At 41.8% G+C, this 23840-nt stretch overlaps 1 protein-coding gene and 1 pseudogene across 3 annotated transcripts in view; both read left to right on the top strand.

Moving 5' to 3' along the window:
* Nucleotides 1–13996, top strand: part of CMTM8 (CKLF like MARVEL transmembrane domain containing 8) — a 106254-nt gene extending 92258 nt beyond the window's left edge. For 2 of the 3 annotated variants that reach the window (XM_037846554.1, XM_037846544.1), the window contains exons 2-4: nucleotides 886–1059; nucleotides 12256–12372; nucleotides 13567–13996. In XM_037846554.1, the coding sequence (XP_037702482.1) occupies nucleotides 886–1059; nucleotides 12256–12372; nucleotides 13567–13650 (375 nt within the window). In that variant the 3' untranslated portion in view covers nucleotides 13651–13996. The remainder of the gene's footprint in view (nucleotides 1–885; nucleotides 1060–12255; nucleotides 12373–13566) is intronic. The other variant, XM_037846562.1, reaches the window with a different exon arrangement.
* LOC119542068 lies at nucleotides 1913–3228 on the top strand (annotated as a pseudogene).
* Nucleotides 13997–23840: the final 9844 nt, after the last annotated feature.

Here is a 23840-nt window from a genome sequence, read left to right on the forward strand (position 1 = left end):
TTTTCATGACTTAGGAATAAATGCTCCTTGGTCCCTGGAAGGCTCAGGAATGTGAGATGCACACTTGGCTCTGGCCTTCCTTTCTTTGGGACTAAAGACATAATTTAGATTGGTTTCTCTTTCCTTGAAGGTTCCCATTTAAACAATGAATGGCATTGATAGGGCTTTGGATTTAGTCTTACTCAGCCATGCCGTAGACTTGGACAACTGCTGCTGGGATAGATGAGCGACTTTTAATAAAACACTGAGTGACTGTATCTGGCCTGGGCCCTTTCTCACTCTCCTTCCTGAAAGCTCTCTCAGGCCACCGTGGGTTTGCCATCTTCGAGGAGGGCAGCACTAGCAGATGGGAGTGCCCAGAGGTTCATCCCTTGAGGGCAGGGCAGGCCTGGGACTAGCTCTGAATGGACTATATAGTCTTGTTCTTTTGACAGGTATAAGCTTGTGAGTGAAATCCAGCCACAATGTGTGTTGTTTTGTTCCACAGGGTGTTCTTAAGACTCTTAACTAGTCGCAACATTTAAAAATCAAGATGATCTTGTGTAGACTTGAGTTTTTGTGTTTGGAAGAAATGGAAGAACTTGCCCCCAATGTAGCAACAATTGGCTGGAATTGAGTAGAGACTGCCCCCTTAAGATAAGACATAGTTTTCTTGTTTGCCACAGTCCATGCCCAGCCTACTATGTTCATTTATCTTAACTTTCCTGGAATCTGTTGGCACATAAGTTTGTATCCCCCATTATATTTTTAAGCCACATGTTTGTGTATATGTGCCTGAAAGTTGTCAATAGTATCCTAATTATTTTTTCTCTGCCCCCATTTCCTTCTTCTTCATTTTCTCCTTTTACCTCCCTTTTCTTTTTCACCATCTGTATCATTTGACAGATTCTGGGACTGCTGGTATGGACACTTATTGCTGGAACTGAGTACTTCCGGGTCCCTGCATTTGGCTGGGTCATGTTCGTAGCTGTGTTTTACTGGGTCCTCACCGTCTTCTTCCTCATCATCTACATAACAATGACCTACACCAGGATTCCCCAGGTGCCCTGGACAGCAGTGGTAAGGAAGACTTGGATGATGTTCTTGTCCATTGCCCACTCAATAGGAGGGAGCTTAGTCCTTCTCGAGTCAATTCTAGATTGTCTTTCTGCAAACAGAGGGTGAGGCAAGCCATGGAGACCCCAACACAGCCAATTCTCTCAGCATTGTCCAATTGCCTCTCAAGTGTCTTATGCTTATGTATGAAACTGGACATGTTGGAAGTCCCAGGAATTCCTTTCAGGCAAAATAGCAAACCATTCCTCTAAAGACTGAATCAAGGGGAGTTCAGTTCTCTCATGTAGACTGTTGTTTATTAGTTCCCTGTAACTGATGTCAACCAGCCTTCCTTCATATCCTCCTGGAGCTGGGACTTTAACTTGTTGGATTATAGAGCACTTTGATGTTGGGATGTACCCATACACAAAGAGCTAGAACTGAAAGTGAAAACTTCTGTTAAAACAAATAGGTGCCCTCACATTTGGAAATAGGACTAGTCCAAGGTGACTGGATTCTTGTCCTGGCTCTGGGCACCGTGCTAGATGTGGGACAAATGGATATGGGATCAACAAAGGTGAATCCACATTATAGAGGGAAATAGATAAGAAAATGCATGTATACAGTATACCATGATGCAGGCTGAAGTGGGGGTATATACATTGTGTAATGGAAGTTACCACCTCAACTTGGGTCACCTGGGAAATCTTCAGAGAAGAGATGACATTTAGCTTCACCTGGAAGATTGAATGCACAGGTCCTAAGTGGGAATTCACAGACACAGAAAGTGAGGTTCCCCTTGCCCTGGAACATTTACAATCTTATTGGGGTATTTGCAGTGACCATATGATTTTTTTTTAATCCAAGTGGTGTCACATGAACATATGTATAAAATGGAGCTTTGAAGTGATAGCAATTTTTTTGTTCTCAACCAATCTATCAGAAAAATATCCAGTTCCAAATAACTGACTTAACCAAGTTTGAAATATAGCCTACTTGTGGATTGTAGACTAGAGTTAAATTTTCAGGCAACGTATCCTTTCAAACAGTGCTATCATCTCTCAAAATACATCTGGCTTGCTTTTTTCTGAGTTGCCTTCAGAGCTAAGTTAAGCCCTACAAGGAAATTCCTCATTTGAGGTCACAAAACTGATTGAGTGACTTCTGACTGTTTACCCACATCCAAAAGTGAGGACTCTACATTATTGATTTCAGGAATGTGTCACAGGCTCTGAAAGTAATTCCAAACACGGTGTACGTAAATGTCTAGAACCTTGTAAGAAATGTACCCTGTATCCCTGGGTGGGCAGTGGGAAGGAGAGACTCATTTGGATGTTGGATTCAAACAAAGCACCTTGAAGTAACAGTATCTGTGGGAACATAGGATGGGGAATACAGTGAAGTGGGGAAATTTAAGGAATGCTGTTTTGGAGAAAGTTGTCTTTGAATAGGTCTTGAAGAAAATGACTTTGGACTTGAAAGAAGAGGAACTCAGAAAATGTAACAGGGTTAAAAATCATTGGGATGTAGGAATAAATAGAACCTTTGCTTCCGCTTTTGCCTGAGTCTCAACTTCTAATTAGGTGGTCTAAATTGGGGGTTGTCACGCTTTCTCTGTAAAGGGCCAGGTAGTAAATATTTTTGGCTTTGCTGGCTATACAGTCCCTCACACAATTTGTTGCACAAAAAGCAGCCACAGACAATTTGTAAGTGAATGTGTATGTGGCTGGCTCTGATCCAGTAAAACTTTATAAAAATAGGCAGTGGGAGCCATCTCCTACCTGGCATCATGGCTGCCCTCAGACCCCTCGTAAAGCTCAAGATCATCAAAAAGAGGACCAAGAAGTTCATCCAGCACCAGTCAGACCGATCAAAATTAAGTGTAACTGGAAGAAACCCAGAGGCATTGACAACAGGGTGCAGAGAAAATTCAAGGATCAGATCCTGATGCCCAACATTGGTTATGGGAGCAACAAGAAAACGAAGCACATGCTGCCCTGTGGCTTCCGAAAGTTCCTGGTTCACAATGTCAAGGAGCTGGAAGTGCTGCTGATGTGCAACAAATCTTACTGTGCTGAGATTTCTCACAACATTTCTTCCAAGAACCGTAAAGCCATCATGGAAAGAGCAGCCCAGCTGGCCATCAGAGTCACCAACCCCAATGCCTGACTGCGCAGCAAAGAAAACAAATAGACAGCTGGTGTGCAAGTTGTATTTGTGTGAAATAAAACCATAAAAAGTCTGCCACGTGGTAAAAAAAAAAAAAAAAAAGGCAGTGGGCTAAAGGGCTAAATTTGGTCTTCAGCCTATAGTTTGCTGACCTCTGGTATAGATCATATATAAGCTCTCTCTTCTCCAAGCCTTAAACTCCTAAATTTAGAGCATTTTAATATTGCCTTTAATGGTACATTAAAAAAAATTAACAACACTTCCTTCTGGCCCTCCCTAGTTTTTACAGTGATTTCACTTGTTATCTGAATTTATCATCATGAGGTGTGTCCCTGTGTCATAGGTGAGAAAACTGAGGTCTGGAACCGTGTGACTTTGCACAGATTCATGCACAGCTGGAGTCCATGTCTCCTGACTTCCCTCCTGCATCTCTTTTCTGATCTCATCCTGCTTCAGGTGCTCCTCTGCCTGTGCAGTAAATAAGGGTACCAGCAAGAAGTCAGACCTGCACTTCTATTCCCATCATAATTATCCATCCAGGATTGCATACTCACATGACAGACCATGCAAACGATGAAACTGAACTTGGTTTTCAATTTTTGCCACCCAGACATACTTTCTTAGCATATCAGACAACTTGAGAATATTCTTTACTTCACCAAGAAATGCTCTGAAAATGTGGTCCCAGGATTGCCAGATCTTCTGTTTGGTTCTTTTTGTTTTTTTAGAATCCAGATATCTAAATTGTTGCATGAACTCCCCAGTTTAAAATGTTTGCAGCCAAATTTTTTTAGACATCATTTGGTGCCTACTGATGCTGCAGGTCAAACATATCTGGCTTCTGGTAGGGGTTTTTATTTACTATTCCAACCAAAGAGCCCCTTTGGTAACCCCTCAAAGCATTTGCAAGTTGGGTAAATGGTGTTTACTGAATATCCAGAGTGGGGTCTGGAAAAGGTTTCCATCTGTAACGACTAAAGCCCTCAGACTAAACTTCTGTATTCCCTGCTGCCCAACACAACATCTTACAGAACAGCCTGGGGATCAGATGCCAGCCTTCCTGGCCAGGTCCCAGCACTGACAAGAGCATGGCAAAGTCGGCTGACTGGGATGTGGCCAAGCAACTGATAGGCTCCTGGTGCTGAGCAGGCCTCCGAGAACTCTGACACTCGAAGTGTGATTCCTGGACCAGTAGCTTCAGTTATCACCTGGGAGCTTGTTACAAATATGGAATCTTAGGCCCTGCCCCCCGACTTGCTGAATTAGAACTTCCAGACAGGGCTTGGGAATCTCTATTATTATAAGCTTTCCAGATGATTGTCGTGTACCCGAAGAGTAAGAAGTACCGGTTTAGAGAAAGTGATAGGTGCATAATTCCTTACCTAAAACCCTTGGGCCAGGTGTATCACGTCAATGTTTCTGTAAGACTACATGAATTTTCCTACTAAGAGGGATAATAAAGACTACATTGCCACATATTAATTCAGGTCAGCTTTTGCTGCCTTGTGAGTTTTTAATTTACTCTTGGTTTTCCGAACATGTGGGAATCCAAGATTGCACATTAGGGATAGATGGATATGATTTTAGTCCCCGGGGAACTTGACTGGGAGCCCATCCATGGAACACTGCAAAAACCAGAACTGCATAATCTTGTGCATAACTCCCCAGTTGACAAGGAATGAGCATTGCATTGGAGCCCTGTTTTAACAGTAGGTCACTCCCATAATGCATCAGGGAGAATACAGGCACAAAGTTACCTGCTGTCTTTAAGATGCAGCAGAAAACATAGCTGGTTCCTGCTAGCCCCTCTGAGCTCCTAGGCTCCAAATGCTATGATACTGTTTACCTAGGGAATCTTGGATGTGATTTCTGACAAATCTGACTTGAGCTGAAATTATTAAGCAATAAAATTTGCCCTATTCATAGCATTAAGCACCATAGCCTAAAGAAATGCATTCTCTGAGATTTGATCTCCTGTAGCTCATCCCTCTCAACCTCTTTGCAAGCCCTGTAAGCTACACAGAGCAGGGGTGTTAGACTCCTTTTACTGATAATAGCAGCTGCCATTTATTAAGCACCTACTCTGTGCTGGGTATCATACTTACTATTTTACATCATTTAATTTAATCCTCACAATAGCTGTGCAAAGGCGGAATGGATTATTTCCATTTGGGGGTGAAGAAACTGAGACACCAAGAGGATTTTGATAGCCAGGAATGGAATGCCAACCCACAGCTGTCAGTCCTGGAGTCTGTTGGTTCCCAGTGCATGCATATTCATTTTTTTCTTGCCCTTGGAAGTGGCCATTTTCATTGTGCCATTTTGTGTAGGAAGTACCAGTCCACATATTGTATCTTGGTGGTCTGTTCAGCAGCACCTCTGAAGAGTCCAAATCTTCCCATAAGACTCTTCCACAAAAAGTGCTGGTCGCAGGTTGGATCACGTCCCTCCAAAAAATATATTTTCAAGCCCTAACCTCCAGTGCCATGAACCTGGCCCAATTTGGGAATAGAATCTTTGAAAATGTGATTAGTTAAGATGAAGCCAAACTGTATTAGAGGGACCCTTATCCAATATGACATGTGGCCTTACAAAAAGGGGGAGATTTGACACATTAAGACACACAAGGGAGAAGGTCATGTAATACAGAGATAATGATTGGAGTTATGCTGCCGCAAGCCAAGAAATGCAAGAATTGTTGGTAACCAACAGAAGCCAGGAGAGGGGCGTGGAACAGATTCTTCCCTAGAGATGTCAGAGGGAGCATGGCCCTGCCAACAACTTGATTTTGGACCTCCAGCCTCCAGAGCTATGAGAATACGTTTCTGTGTTAAGTCACCTCATTTTTGGTACTTTGATATGGCAGTGCTAGCACATGATTTGTTAAACCAGGGATGAGAGGTATGAAATGCTCACCCTCCTGTTGGCTCTGCCTCAGGCCAGTGTACTTGAACCTGAGAGGTTAGGTCCCTACTGTCACCTGGTCAGTTCATGTCTTCACCAGGATCCCACTGAGTCATCCTATTTCTCATTAACCAGTCAAGCCAAGGGACTTAGTCTGAAGGGTACCATCGAATTCTAAAGGACTGCCTTTGACTGGCCTCTAGCTGATATATCATTAAGCAGGAATAAGAAAAGTAAATGATGCAAGCTGAGTACTTTACAGTTTACGTAACTTGAGGTAGATTGAATTACGTACCCCAACATAGACACAATCTTAATCTTCATTCCTATGGGTGCAAACCCACTGTAAATAGGGTCTCTTGAATATGTTATTTTTAACTGAGGTGGGCCCAACTGAATGAGAGTGGGCTTCATCCAGAGTACTGGAGGACTTAGAGAGAACTGAGGAGTCCCAGAATTGAGAAACGTGAAGACATTGCCATGGTGTGCAGGCAGAGACAAAAGCCAAGGAACCCCAAGAATTGCCAGCAGGCAGCCAGCACCAGAACGCACAGAATCTGGGAGAAACCAAGTCTTGCTGATATCTTGATTTTGTATTCCTTTGGCCTCAAAACCGAAAGTCAATAAATTCCTGTTGTTGAAGCCAACCCATCGTGTGGTATTTGTCATAACAGATCAGGCAACTAGACACAGATCCTTAAAAATATTACATGGTTTCTCCCATTTTGTAGATTAGATCTGTAATCAGTTAGGTTATAGGTTGATCGGTATGATGGAGAGATCTATGATAACATCAGCTTAAAATTTACTTCTCTCTCCTGTAACAGCCCAGATATAGGTCACCTGTTCCTCAAGTTCAACCAGTGATCCAGGTTTCTTCCATCTTGTGGCTTTACCATCTTTAACATTTGGCTTCTGGTCTGTGGTCCAAGTTGGCTGCTTCAGTACCCACCATCACATCTGCATTCCAGCCAGGGGAACAAAAGGGGAAAAAGGGGTAAAGGGGAAGGTATACTCTTCCCTTTTAAGGCATGATACAGAAATTGTATCCATTACTTCTGCTTACATTCTGTTATCCTACACATGGTCATTTGGCTACACCTCCTTCTTAGAAAGGCTGGGAAATAGAACCTTTATTCTGAGTGACCCTGTGTTCAGCTAGAAACTCTATCACCATGTAAAAAGAGAGAAGAGATATCAGGGAACAGCTAACAGCTTCTGTCACAGGCCTTAAAGAGGTTATTCGTTCAAAGGCACATAGCTAGTGAGTGGTAAACTGAGGACCAGGAGTCAGGCAGTCCAAGTCCTTGTTCACTGGTCCTCCTGTACCCTGAAGCCTCTCACCCAGTTGCTTATCACATGCTCTCTTTTTGCCTATGGATTCAAAATAGAACTTTCTTCATATAGCTGGAAATGTGTCCTACATGAAATTTCTGACAGACCTGATTCAGGAGGTCTGGGGTGCAGCCTGAGAAAGTGCTTTTCTGACAATTTTCCAGGTAATGCTGATGTTCGTGGACCATGGGCCACATTTTGAGTAGCATTGAGCTCCTCTAATAGCTAGTTACAGATAGGGTAGGGAGTGAAGAGGGAATTTTTGCACAGTATATCCTGATCCCTTTTCTCAGCCTTTGCCCAGACCAAATCCCAGCCTTTTATTCTTCCATCAAATATTTGAGTGTCCTTCCCATTCATCATGCTTGGCTTTAGAGGCTGGAGATCTAGCAAGACAGAAGTACAGAGATGAATAGGACATTCCCGCTGCCTTCCAGAAACAAACTCTGATAGGAACAATAGACATGTACGGCACTAAAGCAGACTGAGAGTAAATTCTAAAAAAAGAGGCAGGCAAAATCCAAGGGGAGCAAGAGGAAAGGACTCATTCTTTCTGACTGCTCACTTAAACTTGGGAAAATGTGGAGAAATGCCAGGTGGTAGATCCCAGTAGCTCCATGTCTTCCTTTAAACTCTCAAGACCCAACTTCAGACTCCAGCCTGAAAATTTACATTCTTAGCCATTGGAATAGATTCAGAACAGATGGTAGGAGCCATTCATTATCTTCTTCCACAGTAATAGAATTTTCTTCTACAGTAATAGAATTTTCAGTTGGCCCCTCGGCCACCCAGCTGGTCTACATTTTCCAGCTAGCCTGCCTGCCGCCGGGTGGGCCATAGGACTGAGTTCTGGCTAATGGGATTTGAGAAGTGATGTGTGAAACTTATCCGTCATCTCTTAGGAAGGGTCAGGCTTCCCCCTTTCCCCCTTCTCTTCCTATTAGCTGGTGTGTAGATGGGGGGGGGGGCTCCATCTTGAGCCGGGTGAAGAGTGGTACAGCGTAGAGATGGCAGACTAACACAAAGCTCTGGCTGCTTACCCCGTTCTGTTACGTGAGATAGGAATACACCATCTTACTTAAGTCGCTCATTGAGGGTCATGTTACAGCAATCAAATCCGTACACTAACTGTACATCATTTTGGGGTTTCTTCCCACTGTCCTCAGACCTGAAATTTCTCTTGATGGGTAGAGAAGTTGTAAGTAGGCTTCCTCTGAGTACCGTTTGTGATCCGGAGTTGAAGGAGAGTTGGAAAAAAACAGGTAAACCAGAAGGTTCTGTGCATGGCTGCCTAAAAATGAGCCAGTTTAAAGCTTAATTCTAATCCTTTGAATTCAGTAAGTATTGAATTGGTATATTTACTTTGTATTGCTCTTGGGTACATCGGCCTTTTTTTTTCATCTGCCTGGCAGTGGATTGGCCACTTCAGAGCCTGGGTTATTATCCAGGACAGAGAGGTTGTGCAGGCTGGACTGGAGGCTTAAAGTCACTTGTAATAAACTCTACTCTGAAATTCTGTTATCTGGTTCTAACCTGCAGGAAATCTCTGTGGCATTAAAACAACCTACCTCTGCTTTACTGGGAAAGGAATAGGCATGACTAGCAGCAGTTCAGTCTTTTAAACTGTATATACCAATAATACATTATGGAAGATCAACCAAGGACTACCTGCAATTCGAGGTTTTTGGTCTGTGCGTAAAAGGACATTTTTATACCAAAAAGGGATAGAATTTCAGAAAAGAATTGTCTTTTTCCCCTCCTCTCTCCACTCCCCCCGAAAGGAACAGTTGGAAGTCTTTTGTAAGATACTCTATTTCCTAGTTGCTCCCACTTCACTGTGGCCACGGATGCTTCAAAAATTGACATTTGAGTTGGAGGAGCTTTTAAGGTCTATCAGCTTGAATAGTCTTTGATTCAGGGCCTATTTCTCTATAGCAACAAGACCTTATGTTGCTGTGAAATTTAGTGATATTTCTAGAGCCTTCTGAAGCTTCGTGTAACCCTCCTTCACTTCTGTAGCCACCCAGATCTTCTTTTTTAATCTTCCCGCTAATCGCAGATCCTGGTTTCTTTGCCCTTACTTCTTTTTCTTTCATCTTTCCACTTATTTTCACTACAGCTTCCTGGCCCAGGCATCTTCAGGGACACATTTATTTTGGGAAGTGCCAAGTAGAATAAGACTGGGGAAGCCAAAAAGTTAGATGCTATGAGATAGTATCACTGGAGCTTATAATAAACTGCCAGGGCACCCAAGGGGGTGGTGTATGGGGGAACGATGTTCCTACCTTCTACTTGCCTCTCTTCCCCATTTATCTCCAAGGGAAATAAAAGTTTCTGATTTCCTTAGAGTTCAGAAAAATAGATTGAGGCACATTTACTGAGGGACTGGGTCACTGCATGTAACAGGTCATATACTCAGGGAGTCTTTTCCCCATTTCTTCTCTGCTCCCCCACCTCCCCTCCCCTCCTTCCGCATCCCTGCTGCAGAGAAAAGGCCCAGGACCTATGTCAGGTTGCGGCCAGGTTGAGCGCTCTCTCATTTGTCTTCATCCCTTATATGGGGAACTAGTCATGCATGGGTGCCCCAAAATACATGTTCAAAGATAATCATTGTAAGACTCTATAACAGTTTCACTCACTACATTTATTTTTCAGAAAGAAACTTAAAATCTCCAGATTGTTCCTATACCGGATAAGCCCAGAAACCCAGGGGTACCAGTCTCTCCAAGAACATCAACCAGTTGCATCCCCTTACCCCATAATGTCGACACCCTTTTTCAACATGAAGAAGTTACAATAGTCATTTCCCAAATATCCCTGAAGTTTGAGAGAATGATCAAATGAGAGGGAGGAGTTGTAACAGAGAAAATAGTATTTAATAATTGATCATGACTATTGAATCATTATATAGATATTTCTTTTTAATCTCTAATGTATTGGAACAGCTGGAAGGAGACACCTGAAATTGTGGAACTGTAACCTATACCATACTTTGAAATTGGCTTTATAACTGCTTGTTAAACTGTACCTTGAAATTTATCACTTTTCTGCATATATGTTATATTTCACAATAAGAATGTTAAAAAAAGATATTCATTGCAGCAGTTTATAATAGTGGGAAAATTCTTAACATTTAAATGCCCATAAATATGGAAAAAGTTAAATTACAGGGTATCAGTACAATGGAATGCACACAGCCATGATAAGAAATGAAGTCAGTCTGTTTTGAATAACATATAAAGATGCCTTTGAAATCTTTTAAACGATAAACAAAAACCAAGTTGCGTAACTGTATGTGGTTCCATTTGTATAAAAGTAGATGTTTGCCTGTAGCCCGAAGGAATGAACAGAGGTGAAAGGGGAGACACTGACTTTTTAACTCCAATTTGTTAGGTCCAGTTTGGATTTTGCTTGGTTACAATGAATATGTGTTGCTATTTTAGCATGTTAATATTTTTAAAGTAATACACAGCTAGTTTATTAAAGCAAAATAATTTTAACTCCCACTATTAAAGGGTACAAAATATAACTAAAGTTGCCCACTCCTCTGAGATAACTAAATTTAAATTTAACAGTTTCTGTTTTTTGCTTTTATTTTTAAGAAGGGAGAGTGTCCTTTACTTGGCAAATAGTAAACATATAAAACTCTATGTTCCAAGAGTTTATGTGGCAATAAAAAGAAAATGCCAGTAAGGTTTTTTTAAAATGCACAGATGTGTTCCTGGACCAAAAAAACACAACCAGGGAGCATAGCAAGTCATCCACGGAAACCAGGGCTTCTTGGGGACACGATTCTAATGACAGGTGAGCGTCCCGGGCGGGCGGAACCCTGCGTCTGTCCCCCTTGGATGCCCCTAGCTTAAATGTTAATCTCCCTAACCCAGGAGCAGTGTGAGCAAAGTAGAGAGGTGGTGACAGGCAGACATGCCCCACTCCAGAACACTAGAGTCTGCATCTGGAAAATTCTATGTACTGTCTTTCCTCTGAGAAGAAAAATATTGCCCTTTCCTTTCCATTGCCCATTCTTCTGTGTCTCTGAATTACTGAGGGAGAGATGTTAGTGGCCAGGGGCGACCTCTTCCTTGAGAGTCATCCCTCTTCCTTCCTGTATAAAGCATTGCTTTCTGCTGTTGGTTCTGTCCCCCACGTCCGCCACCCTTATTCAGACAGAAACAAGTTTTGCACATTTCAGAATATGATTTCCTAGAGTTTAAATATAGTTGAAAACCACATACTTGCTTGGATTTACATATCTCTCTTCTCTAAGAACAGGAAAAAATAAGACGAAGCCAAAGATGAGATTAGTTCCCAAAAGGCTATATTAATATATAATCTTTTTTTATTTTTAAGAACTTGTGGCAAGTGCAGTTGCTCGTTAAAATGCCCTTCTGTGCTTAGAGTGCCAGGGTTAGAAAATCAGCTGGGCCTGTTTTGAGAAAGGCTCTCTCCCAGCTCTGTTGTGTGCAGGCACATGTTCTGAAGCACTGTAGCTGCCGTGGGGAGCCCTGGCTGAGGCATAGCTCACTGTGTGGCATCTAGTGCTGGCTTCCTTCCTCAGCCAATATCTTACCAAGTCAAATCTGGATGCAGTGAGGGTCAAGAGCAAACTGAGGGAGAGAAGCGGCCGAATGGGGCATCATGCAGCCGGGCGTGCTGCATACGAGCTGGCGTAAACCCTCTCCTCCTGTTCTCACTGCCTCCTTGAGGCACTGACAGCTGCCTTCTCACAGCGCTCACCTCCCATGCTCCCCCCACTGTCCATTTGCACCCCTTACCATATCTGGACCCAGACCTTCTCTCTGTCGCCCCCAGGGCCTGTGGTTTAATGGAAGTGCCTTCGTCTTGTACCTCTCGGCCGCTGTGGTGGATGCATCTTCTGTCTCCCCAGAGAGGGACAGCCACAACTTCAACAGCTGGGCGGCCTCGTCGGTGAGTCCTCTCCTCCCCCATGAGCCGCTGCGTCCTCCCCAAGGCCCACCTGGGTTCAGGGAAGGGTCAAGGCGATCTGCGGGAACAACTGCCATTTGCAGGGTGACTCGGTGGCAGCTGGCTTGTTGATTTGAGAAGCATCAGAAAATTGGTGGGGCCTTCTGTTGGCCTGAAGTGCAAAGAGGCTGACAGTACTTGAGTGAAAGTCAGAAGGATGGAACAAAATAAGTATCTGAGGGAGAAAAACATTATTAGAGGCATTCTAAGAATAATTCTGCCTACTGTCTATTAAGTGGGGAACAAGTGGCAGAAAATGGGCACAATATGACTCTGTTTTTAATGCATTGAAAATGCCTAGAAAAATATCCACCAACAGAGGTTCTTTCTAGGGACTGGGACTGGGAGATGAGAGGAGTGGAATGAGGGCTTCCTACTTTTTAATTTATATACTTCTTTACTGTTCGCATTTTTTCAACCATACATGTATATTATTTTTCTAATTTTTTTAAAAAAAAAAAAACACTAATTTTAACAGTTTCTGCAAGATTGGTCTTAAAATATTCCAGCCCCAAAAGAAGTAGGGGAGGGAGGGAGTATATAAGAATGACAAAATGATAATCATGGAGAATCTGGCTAATGAGTACATGGGGTTTGTTACATTCTTATTTATATTTGAAAATGTCTAAAGCTGGAGAGCATGGGTGCATGCAAGATTAAAAATCACAAGCTTTGGCAACAAGTGGGCCCAAGTTCACACGTAGCAACCAGTGGCTGGACATGAGTGGTGGCAGCCCCTAAAGATGGGCACTCACCGCTGACTTGGGCCCACCTGGCTCGTTTGTGTTAACTGACCGGGTAGCTGACTGAGATTGAGCCCTGGTTTAAAATCACCTACACTGAAGTAGAAATACATGGACCTCTCTCAGATGCTCCACCATCATGTTCCTTCCTAAGTAAACTCCCTGGATTTGAGCATAACTATTGGCTTTCCAGACATGTTCCAAAAAATAAAAACAGCATAGCCAGAAATAGTCTGAGAATGGAGGTAATTGAACCAATAAGGTATTTTTAGACGAGAAAGCCTGGAGTCAAAAGAACAGTGGGAGTGCATTAATCTGTGGAGGTAAAACAGTAAGATTTTATTAATTAGAATGTGCCCTAAACCCCCTTTCTGTTATGCTTTGTTTTCTCCAGTTTTTTGCCTTCCTGGTCACCATCTGCTACGCTGGAAACACGTATTTCAGTTTTATAGCTTGGAGATCCAGGACCATACAGTGATTTGCCATTTTGATAATTCAAAGAGGAAAAAATAAATAGGAAGAATCTCACTGTAAAAACAGCTGTAGGTATAATGTATATTTCCAGAGAATTGTATTTAACTAATGTTTTTATATATTTAGTTAAATTTGCTGGCAATGCTTTGTTAAAATTAAACTGGGAAACTTATTTGCAAGGTGCTGTATCCTTATAATGAACTCTTAGGTATATTGTGGATGTCTTCATAGACCTTATTTTCTTAGATATGTATAAGCAGATAAACTGCTAATATTAAGAATGTGTCAAGTTTGTAAACCTGACTCTTAAAACATCAGACTCTTTTTTGATTAAATATTTCAGAATCACAGGTAATGTTGTGTCTGATTTGGGAAAGGAAGCTGATGCTGAAGCCTGAGGCTGGGTGCTGTAGTAAAATCTTCATCCTCAGAGCTGCTCAGGTTGACAGTGTCATGAGACACTTGTCCACAGTCCCCAGCACGGGGCAGATGGAGGGATTCATCTCCCCAGGTCTGGGGATCGTTGGTGTTCAGGTGTCTCACATGCTAACAAGTTGGGCCAGAAAGTATCTAATGAGACACTGGCCTTGGAGATCGAGACGGAGCCAATCCTAAGGGATGCTCCTGGGCAAAGTGATTGCTGTGCCAGGTATATGTTTCTTAATACATATTAAAATAAATGCATAATGGTTACAATGATATTTGCAGACACCTTAAAACCATCTTTACACCACAAGTGACATGCATACCATATTTTATGGGAAATACTGGACCCAAAGGTCTCAGTCTCTCAAATCTCCAGTGCTACTATTTTGTCACATCTTTATTAAGTAATATCAGAGGATAGGAAGAACCCAAATCAGCAAAGCAGATGTGTACTTGGGAGGAAATGTTAGGCAGAAAAGTTCTTGCTGGTACAGCAGTGTGTCTTCAACAAGAGCTCCTTTTGAAAAACAAGAAACCACAGCAACGTTGCTATGCTTGCTGACAGGGACAGTTGAATTGCACTCCTTTGATAGGGCTCCCTGTGGTCTGCACCTCTTGTTCGTCAGTGCTGTTTCTTTCAGTTGTTTTTTGTTTGACTTGGTCTTCCTGTTTATCTGATTCCAATTATGTATCCAAGCTGTTTATGGGAGAGTTGTGGTTTCTTCAATGTATGATGATACCCCAGACCTTGGAGAGTAACAACGAAGAATGTTCTTAGGCTGTAGACTAAGCCCGAAGGAGGGGGAGAAGTTCACCAAAAATGACAGGTAGGTGGGTGTTAGCAGGCACACAGGTCACTCCAGCATTTAGCAAGCCATAGCTGAGCCTCAGCAGCTCAGACCTACAGGAGCCTGGAGCCACAATGTTTTTGGAGGCTGCATCTCCAGTTATCACCAGGACAGCCTCCAACTGGCTGATTCACAAGAAAAACTGAAATAACTAGTCTGAGTTTGTGCACTCTGCCCCTCTGTCTGTCCGTCTTTTTCACACACACTCACGCCGCCTTCTGCCTACCCTGTGGGGTTTTTTTTAAAGTACTTTATATTGCAGTCAGGGTGCCATAAAGGACATAACAACATTACCTCTAGAGAGGTCTGTTTCTGGAAACAGACATAAAGAAAGAAGCCTGCTTTTATGTTCTCTGTGTAGTGTGCGTGCTATTTCTATAATCATGGCACATTTAGAGGAAGCAACTTCTTGGGTGAAAAGTACCACAAACCACACTTTAAAATGTTCCCCAAATAGACTACCACTTTAGGTCTTTCTTGAACCAGTAGCTAAGTGATCTATTTCAAGAGAACAATGACTCTGTTGTGCCCATGCAGGGGCAGTTGCTGTCTTGTCTTTGTGGTTTTTTAGGACCATGGCCCTTTCTGTGCCCAAGAGTTCACAATTAAAAAAAAAAAAGAGCATTTGTTTTATTTTTAACTGGGAGGAAATTCTTTCCTTTTTTGAATACTGAGAGACGTTCATGACTAATTTTTAAGTGTGAGATTTCAGCTGATAAAATGAGTCTTCATCTTTCAGATGAGCATGAGTTTTGAACTGGATTTGCTTTAATTTTCTCCCTTAAGAAAGAAAAAAGCAAGAACACAAAGTCACAAACCACACAGCCAATGGAACAAGAATAGGTTTCTGAGGGTTTGAAAAATATTATTACAGGGATAGCATATAGTGTGCTTAAACTCTTGTCTGCCATCTGTGCTTGCCATCTGCATTCATCTCCCAGCCCTTCCAAAACTATTATGTCTTCTTTGATGGAGCTGGGTGGATTTTAATTTGATGTATTTACCCACTCAAGGCAAATCAGTAAAATGCTTTAGGCAAGTAATGTCTCTCCTTTGTTATTTCCAACTCATACCCACAAAAGATAAACATTTAGCCAATATTTGAAACTAGAGACAGGGATACTCAAAATCAATTAAATTTTTTTTTTTGGTAGATTTTTAAATTCATAGGAGAATCCCTTCAGATTATCACCACCTACACACAAAGATTTTAAGTGCATAAAATATCTCTGTGGGGCACAGGCATTCAGAAACTCGCAGCCCTGGGTAGAAAATCAGTTTAAACTCTGTATTCCTATTCCCTGGATAATTATTTTAATTAAAAAGATGGGTTTTCACAGAAAAAAAAAATAATCCTGGCCCATACACACACACCTAAGAGGTGTTTGTTAACTTGGCCTTACATGTGTTCAGGCAACATTCTGCTGCCAAAATGAACTGTAAGTAGGCAGCTTTGAATGATGAGATTACTATTCCAGTGTTGATGATTTAGGAACATAGGGAAGATGAGAATATATCTTGTTATAAGTTAGCGAGCATATAAGAATTTAGTTATTTAGCATATATAAAAGAGTTAGGGTTGGGGAAAAATGTGTGGCATCAAAGAAACGGTGATTTTTCATAGAAACTTAGGAGGATGACAGGCAAGAAAATTGTTGACAGAGGAGACATTTCCGTTGAGAAGTTTCACTTCAATGGCAGAATATTCTTTTGCTAGATTATTTGAAATAGCTAAATTTAATCCTAGACATAGCAGACTTTGTGGCTGTCTCCCCAACACCTTTTTTTCACTCTTCTTGGTATCTATTCAGCATCCACGCTACCTACCCCCACACAGCTCAGGTACTTTGGGGAAAGCTAATTCCATGGTGACTGGAAATGGGGCATGTGGCTCTACCCAAGCTAATCAGCGTAAAACCATACCCTGGACTCAATGCTTGGTTCAGGAATAGGCACATTACCCAGGTCTTGCTTGGGGGTTCTGGGAAAGAGCAAACTTACTCTTTTAAGAGAGCTTCTAAACTAGAACAAATGTAAAAAAAAAAGAAAGAAAAAGAAAAATGAAAAATTTAAAGAAAAGCAAGGATGTGGGTGAATGTCGTTTATGCCAGCCAGTGCTATGGTGCAATATTAGCAAGAGCTTTTTTGTTATGTTTGATTTTTGTTTGCTTGAGATTAATTTATTTTCTGAAGCGCTAACTCACCCACGTAGCTCAAAATTCAAATGGCAAAAAAGAGCATACGGTGAAAAATTTCTTTCCCACCTTAGCTACAGGCAACCAATGTTATAAGATTATTGAATATAATGGAAGTTTTTAGACATTTACAATTTAAAATGTATTTGTTGTAATTTCAGGAGGGGTTATACTGGAGTGGTTTTAGTAAGTCAGGTCTCTTATTAAAATTAACTTTCTGGGGCAATGGAAAAGTTTTGGCAGTGGCTGATGGGGATGGAGGCACAACTTTGTGCAGGAAATTAACACCACTTGTGCCAGTTTGGATTTATTATGTCCCCCCAGACGCCATGTTCTTTAATGTAATCTTGTGAGGGCAGACTATTAGTGTTGATTAGGTTGGAATCCTTTGCTTGAGTGTTTCTATGGAGATGTGACTCAGTCAACTGTGGGTGAAACTTCGGATTAAATTATTTCCATGGAAACTATCAAACTACAACCCAGAACCCATGAATCTCGAAGACAGATGTATAAAAATGTAGCTTATGAGGGGTGACAATGGGATTGGGAAAGCCATAAGGACCACACTCCACTTTGTCTAGTTTATGGATGGATGAGTAGAAAAATAGGGGAAGGAAACAAACAGACAAAGGTACCCAGTGTTCTTTTTTACTTCAATTGCTCTTTTTCACTCTAATTATTATTCTTGTTATTTTTGTGTGTGTGCTAATGAAGGTGTCAGGGATTGATTTAGGTGATGAATGTACAACTATGTAATGGTACTGTAAACAATCGAAGGTACGATTTGTTTTGTATGACTGCGTGGTATGTGAATATATCTCAATAAAATGATTAAAAAAAATTATTTCCATGGAGATATGGACCCCACCCATTCAGAGTGGTCTTGATTTAATCCCTGGATCCCTATAAAAGAGCTCACAAACAGAAGGACCCCAGAGAGCAGCTGAGAGGGACGTTTTGGAGAGAAAAGATCTGCTGATGGAGCTAAGAGAGGAATCCAGACACTTAGATGTACAGGCGCTGGAGAAGCTAAGAGAGGACAAAACACCCCAAAAGCAACATTTTGAAGAATGCACAGCAGCTGAGAGAGGAGCTGGAAGACAATCCAGGATCAGCAGACACGAGCCTGGTATACTTGTGTTGATGCCTTAATTTGGATATTTTCATGGCGTTCAGACTATAAATTTGTAACCAAATAAACCCCCATATAAAAGCCAATCCATTTCTAGTATTTTGTGTAACAGCAGCATTAGCAAACCGGAACACCACTGAATTGTATATTTGAAAAGGGAAAAAAGGGGAAAATTTAGGTTGTATATGAGTAACCACACACACACTCAAAACCATAGAACTGTACAACACAATGTAAATGGTGCACTAAAGTTAATAGCATAATTATAATATTGATTCATGAATTGTAACAAAGATACTACACTAAAGCAAAATGTTAATAGGAAAAACTGTGTGTGGGGGTGGGTGGGTGGTTTATAGAAACTCTGTACTTCCCTCATGATGTTTCTGTAAACCCCTACAACTGCGTTCATTTAAAAAAAAAAAAAAAAAAAGCTAACTGAAGAAATATGTAGCTAGGGAGTTGCTGGCAAATATTTTTAACCAAAAGGGGAAGCCAGTCATAGGATGAAGGTAACTAAAAGACAGTACAAAGAGATGGAAAGAAACTTCATCAATGATCACATCATTGAGCCACTGAATCAGTTCAGCTCTGAATGCCACTAAACTCTGGACTTTGCAATTACATGAGCAATTCTGTCCACTTTGCTTAAACTAATTTCTGTTACTTACAACAGCATGCATCCCAACCGATACACAGGACATCTGGCAAATGGCTTTCAAGCAAAGATGATTTGGTTCTGATTTATTTTCTAAATAATGATGAAATGTTTAGCAACTTTAGCAACAGTTCCAAAGTCACATTAGCCATGGATGGGTAGAAAAGGAGATTTGGAGAGTCCACTTGAGAGAGTGACTCAGACTTCCTGAGGCTATTATTGTTTAAGGATGGCAATAGCCCAGGACAATCCTAGAAAGAGAAACAGCAGGGAAGAGGGATACTCAAAGGAGCTCTTATGACCTGACTTTGGTCATTGCAATAAGGAAGTATGATGGAGGAAGTTGAATAATCTGGCTTCTAACCATTTTAACTTATAATAGGAGTGCCACCTTATTGTGTCTCAAAAACAAATAGTCACTCTTGAGAGGTAGCTTCCCTTTCTGCCATTCAATGCCAGAGGACATAGATTGACCCTGTAGGAGTGAGGAATTGGCCTAAACACCTGGCATTTAAGAAAAAGAGCTTAGATATCAGAGGTGGTGCCTTTTTTTCAAATTAAAACCATGAGGTACCACTTCACACACTTTCAATTGGCTAAAATTTAAGACTGACTGTACCAAGGAATTCTGGAATTCTCATACATTGCTGGTGGGAATGGAAAATGGTACAATTACTTCAGTAGTTTCTCATAAAGTTAAATATACACTTACATGACCCAGCAATTTCATTCCTAGATTTCACACATGGGAAGTATGTCTACAAAAAGACTTTGCAAGAATATGCATAGTAGCTTGTATCCATTATTGCCCCAAACTGGAAACAACCCAAATGTCTATCAACAGGTGAATAGATAAACAAATTGTGATGTATTTATACAATGGCTGTGCTGGTTTGAATGTATTATGTCCTCCAAAACACCATTATCTTTGATGTAATTGTGTGTGGGCAGACGTATCAGTGTTGACTAGATTATAATTCTTTGAGTGTTTCCATGGAGATGCACCCCACCCAACTGTGGGTGATGACTCTGATTGGATCATTTCCATGGCGGCATGGCCCTGCCCATTCCGCATGGGCCTTGATTAGTTTACTGGAGCAATATAAAAGCTCAGACAGAAGGAGCGAGCTTGCTACAGCCAAGAGGGACACTTTGAAGAATGCACAGGAACTGAGAGAGGAGCTTCAGCTTACAGAGACATTTTGGAGATAGCCTTTGAAAGCAGACTTTTCCTCTGGAGAAGCTAAGAGAGCTCAAATGCCCCAAAAGCAACTAAGAATGACATTTTTGAGGAGCTGAAGCCTAGAGAGGAATGTCCTGGGAGAAAGGCATTTTGAAACCAGAACTTTGGAGCAGATGCCGGCCACATGCCTTCCCAGCTAACAGAGGTATTTTGGACGCCATTGGCCATCCTCCAGTGAAGGTACCCGATTGCTGATGTGTTACCTTGGACACTTTATGGCCTTAAGACTGTAACTGTGTAACCAAATAAACCCCCTTTTATAAAAGCCAATCCATCTGTGGTGTTTTGCATTCCAGCAGCATTAACAGACTAGAACAATGGCATACTACTGTTACACACAACATGATTGACATCACCAAAACATCAAGCTGAATGAATAAAGACAGACAAAAAAGATAATGGTTGATTCCATTTATATGAAATTCTAGAACAGGCAAAACAAAGCTATAATGACAGGAAACCAATCAGTGGTCTCCTTGGGTTGGAGGGATTGACTGGAAAACGTTCTGAGGCAATGGAAATATTCCACATATTGATTGTGGTGGTGGTTGCATGGGTGTCTGTGTATGTCAAAATTCACAAACTGTTTAATTAAAATGCATTTCATTTTTATGTAAATTAAATTTATGTAAATTATACCTTGATAAGTTTATTTAAAAAGAAAAAAAAGGTGGGGCATTTAAAAATGTCCATTGTAACCCTTATCCTAATCTGCCATGCTGTCGAATAATCTGAGTACCATCTGCTTCCCATTTGGTTTGTGATGTTTTGGAGAGCCGTGATGGTGGATTGTTCTTCTCCATCTTTGCTCTGGTGCTCAGCACAGTGCCTGGAACATACTTAGTGTTCAGTAAATGTCTGCTGATGTCAAGAGACTGGGAAATTAATTCAGAGTCCTGAAGAACACTGAAGGACTAGCAACTTAGAAGAAAAAGAAGATGAAGTAAGCCAATAGAGGGCAGCAAACCTGAGAGTGGCCTGCAAATCTAGCACTGTCAGAACTGGGATACTGCAGAGATATGGTGAGTGAGGGCTCTGTGCACTACAGGGGAGCCCTGCTCTGAGAAGACCTGGGAGGGATTTTGGGTTTTAGATTTTGAGGTGTGGATATATTTATAATGCTTGGAAATAGATGGCCAGAAGAGTGCTTAATAAATGAAAACTACCAGGTGGTTAGTGAGCTGGCTACCCTGGGTGTTTTAGTTTCGAGGCTGCTAGAACAAATACCATACAATGGGTTGGCTTAGACAATGGGAATTTATTGGCTCACAGTTCTGATGCTAGGAGTCGTCCAAAATTGAGGCATTAGCTAGGTGTTGCTTTCTTCCCAAAGACTGTGGTATTCTGGGGCTGGCTGCTGGTGATCCTTGGTCCTTGGCTTTTCTGTCACATAGCAGGGCACATGGCAGTGTCTCCTGCCTTCTCTCCCTGTCTGATTGTCACTCTGCTTTATTATAAAAGAATCCAGTAATCTGGATTAAAGCCCAACCTGATTCAATGCAACCATACCTTAACTGAAGTAACATTTTGAAGAGATCTTATTTATAATAGGTCCACACCTACTAGAATGTGGACCAAAATCAAGAACATGTCCAAACTGGGTTCCAGAATTCAATCCATCACACTGGGGAAATACAACTAGCTGATGGGTTTCTGGAACATATCAATGGCTACTTGCTTATGAACTGTGGGACCTAACTACATCCAACCATTTAAATGATACAGTATTAGCTTGAACCAGGAGAAACTACCAATATTCATCTCTCTTTAACCTATAAAAATGGCAATTTCAAATGATTCAACCTACAACTTTACACTTGATAAGCAGCTTTCACAAATGATGTCAGTTGGTCCTCTTGTGCCATAGATAGGGCAGGTGTGCACAGTCCATTTATCTGCTGGGGACAACTGAGGCTCCATTAAGTGAACCGTGACTTCCCCAAGATTACATGGTGAGTAATTAGAATCATTGGGTCTGAACTGAAATTTTCTTACTCCGGGTCCCCAGCTCCTCCAGGCTTATCTGAAAACATCTGTACTGTGAAGAAAGGAACCAAATGAAACTATAAAGGGTGTGGGGATAAAATGGTAGAACGCTTTCAGAAAGCTATTTGGCAATATGTATGGAGAGCCTTAAAACCTTAAAAACATTTATTACCTTGGACTTGGGGATGCATCTCTTAGGAGTCTAAGATTCATGCACAAAGATGTTAATCCTGGCCTTTTGTACAGTGGGGAAAAAAAAAAAAAAACTGGAGTCAGCCTAAAAACCTAACCATAGGGGAATGGTTAACTAACATGTTAAATCCATTCAGTGAGCCTTTAGAAGTTAATGCATTCTCCCTTTACCCAATGCCACTTTGCCCCAGAAGCTCTCTCAGTTCCTCAGATTGCCTGAAATTCTATTACATATCCAAATAGTACTTTATCTCTGCCTTAAAGGTGGCCTGTGATGTTTACGGTTATGGAAACAACAAACCACTGGTGATGGGGGGGGGGCGGTTCTTGTTCAGATACATGGGGACATAAGGAAAAATGGTAAAACAGATATTCATTACTATCGGTCATACAGTATTCTAGGCACCATGTGTATTATTCCATTATATCCCATAGTTACCCTGTGAAGTCAGTTCTCTCATTGTCCCAATTTACAGATTAGGAAATGGAGACTCAGACTGGGGGCAGTAATTTGCCCTTTTGGAAGTAGTTAGGTCCCACAGTTCATAAGCAACTAGCCATTGATATGTTCCAGAAACCAATCAGCTAGTTGTGTTTTCCCAGTGTGATGGATTGAATTCTGGAACCCAGTTTGGACATGTTCTTGGTTTTGGTCCACATACTGGTAGGTGTGGCTCTATTTATTGTAAATCAGATCTCTTCAAAACGTTACTTCACACATCCAGCAACTGCTGGAGCCGGGAGCTGAACCCAGGTGGTCTGGTCGCAGGGTCCTGTCCCTCAGCCACACAGGCAGCACTGAAACAGATTTTGCAGCCCCCTATGGCACCAGGAACCAGGTTCCCTAGTTGATCCCTCAGCAGTGAGCACATACTGCTCTCCATTTACCGTGCCTCAGCCACTCTGCTCTGTTCAATCTCTCCCTATTTCCTCTCATGACCCCTCCAGCCCAAGGCCCCTGTCTTCTCTCTAGGTGCTCTTTGGCTTCTTTGACATTTACCTCCCAACTGCTAAATCCCTCCCACTGCCTCACATTCAGACCTCCAAGAGAGAGGATCTGATTGGTTCTGATAGAAACTCCTACTCCTATTGGGCAAAGCTCTCCCATCAGACCACTCCAAATGCTGCTCACCAATCCACTGATTGGCTGCTCTTGGCTCATGGCCAGCCCTGGTCCAATCAGCTGTGGCCCAGAGATAGGGCCATTGTTCCTCAGAAGAGGCAGGGAGTATGGCTGTCTCTCAGAGCCTAATAAACTTCTTGAAATGCCCTGGAAAAGGGTTTAAAACTCAGATATGGGAAGAGGGTCATGGGCACTTGCTACTTTTGCCTGCCTAATATTCATTCCCTGTCTTGGTACCTACCTTCTGATTTTCCTTTGGGGAACCTCCCCACCCCAGCTCTTTGGGTAGCTAGCATTTGACCTGTCCAATAAAAATGTTCCACCCCACTGGTTTTAATGATTGGTTGAAAGATGAAGCTATGAGCCATATTTGGACCAATGAAAGTTAGTG

This window comes from Choloepus didactylus, chromosome 1 (genome assembly GCF_015220235.1).
Source record: "Choloepus didactylus isolate mChoDid1 chromosome 1, mChoDid1.pri, whole genome shotgun sequence".
Classification (NCBI taxonomy): Eukaryota; Metazoa; Chordata; class Mammalia; order Pilosa; family Megalonychidae; genus Choloepus; species Choloepus didactylus.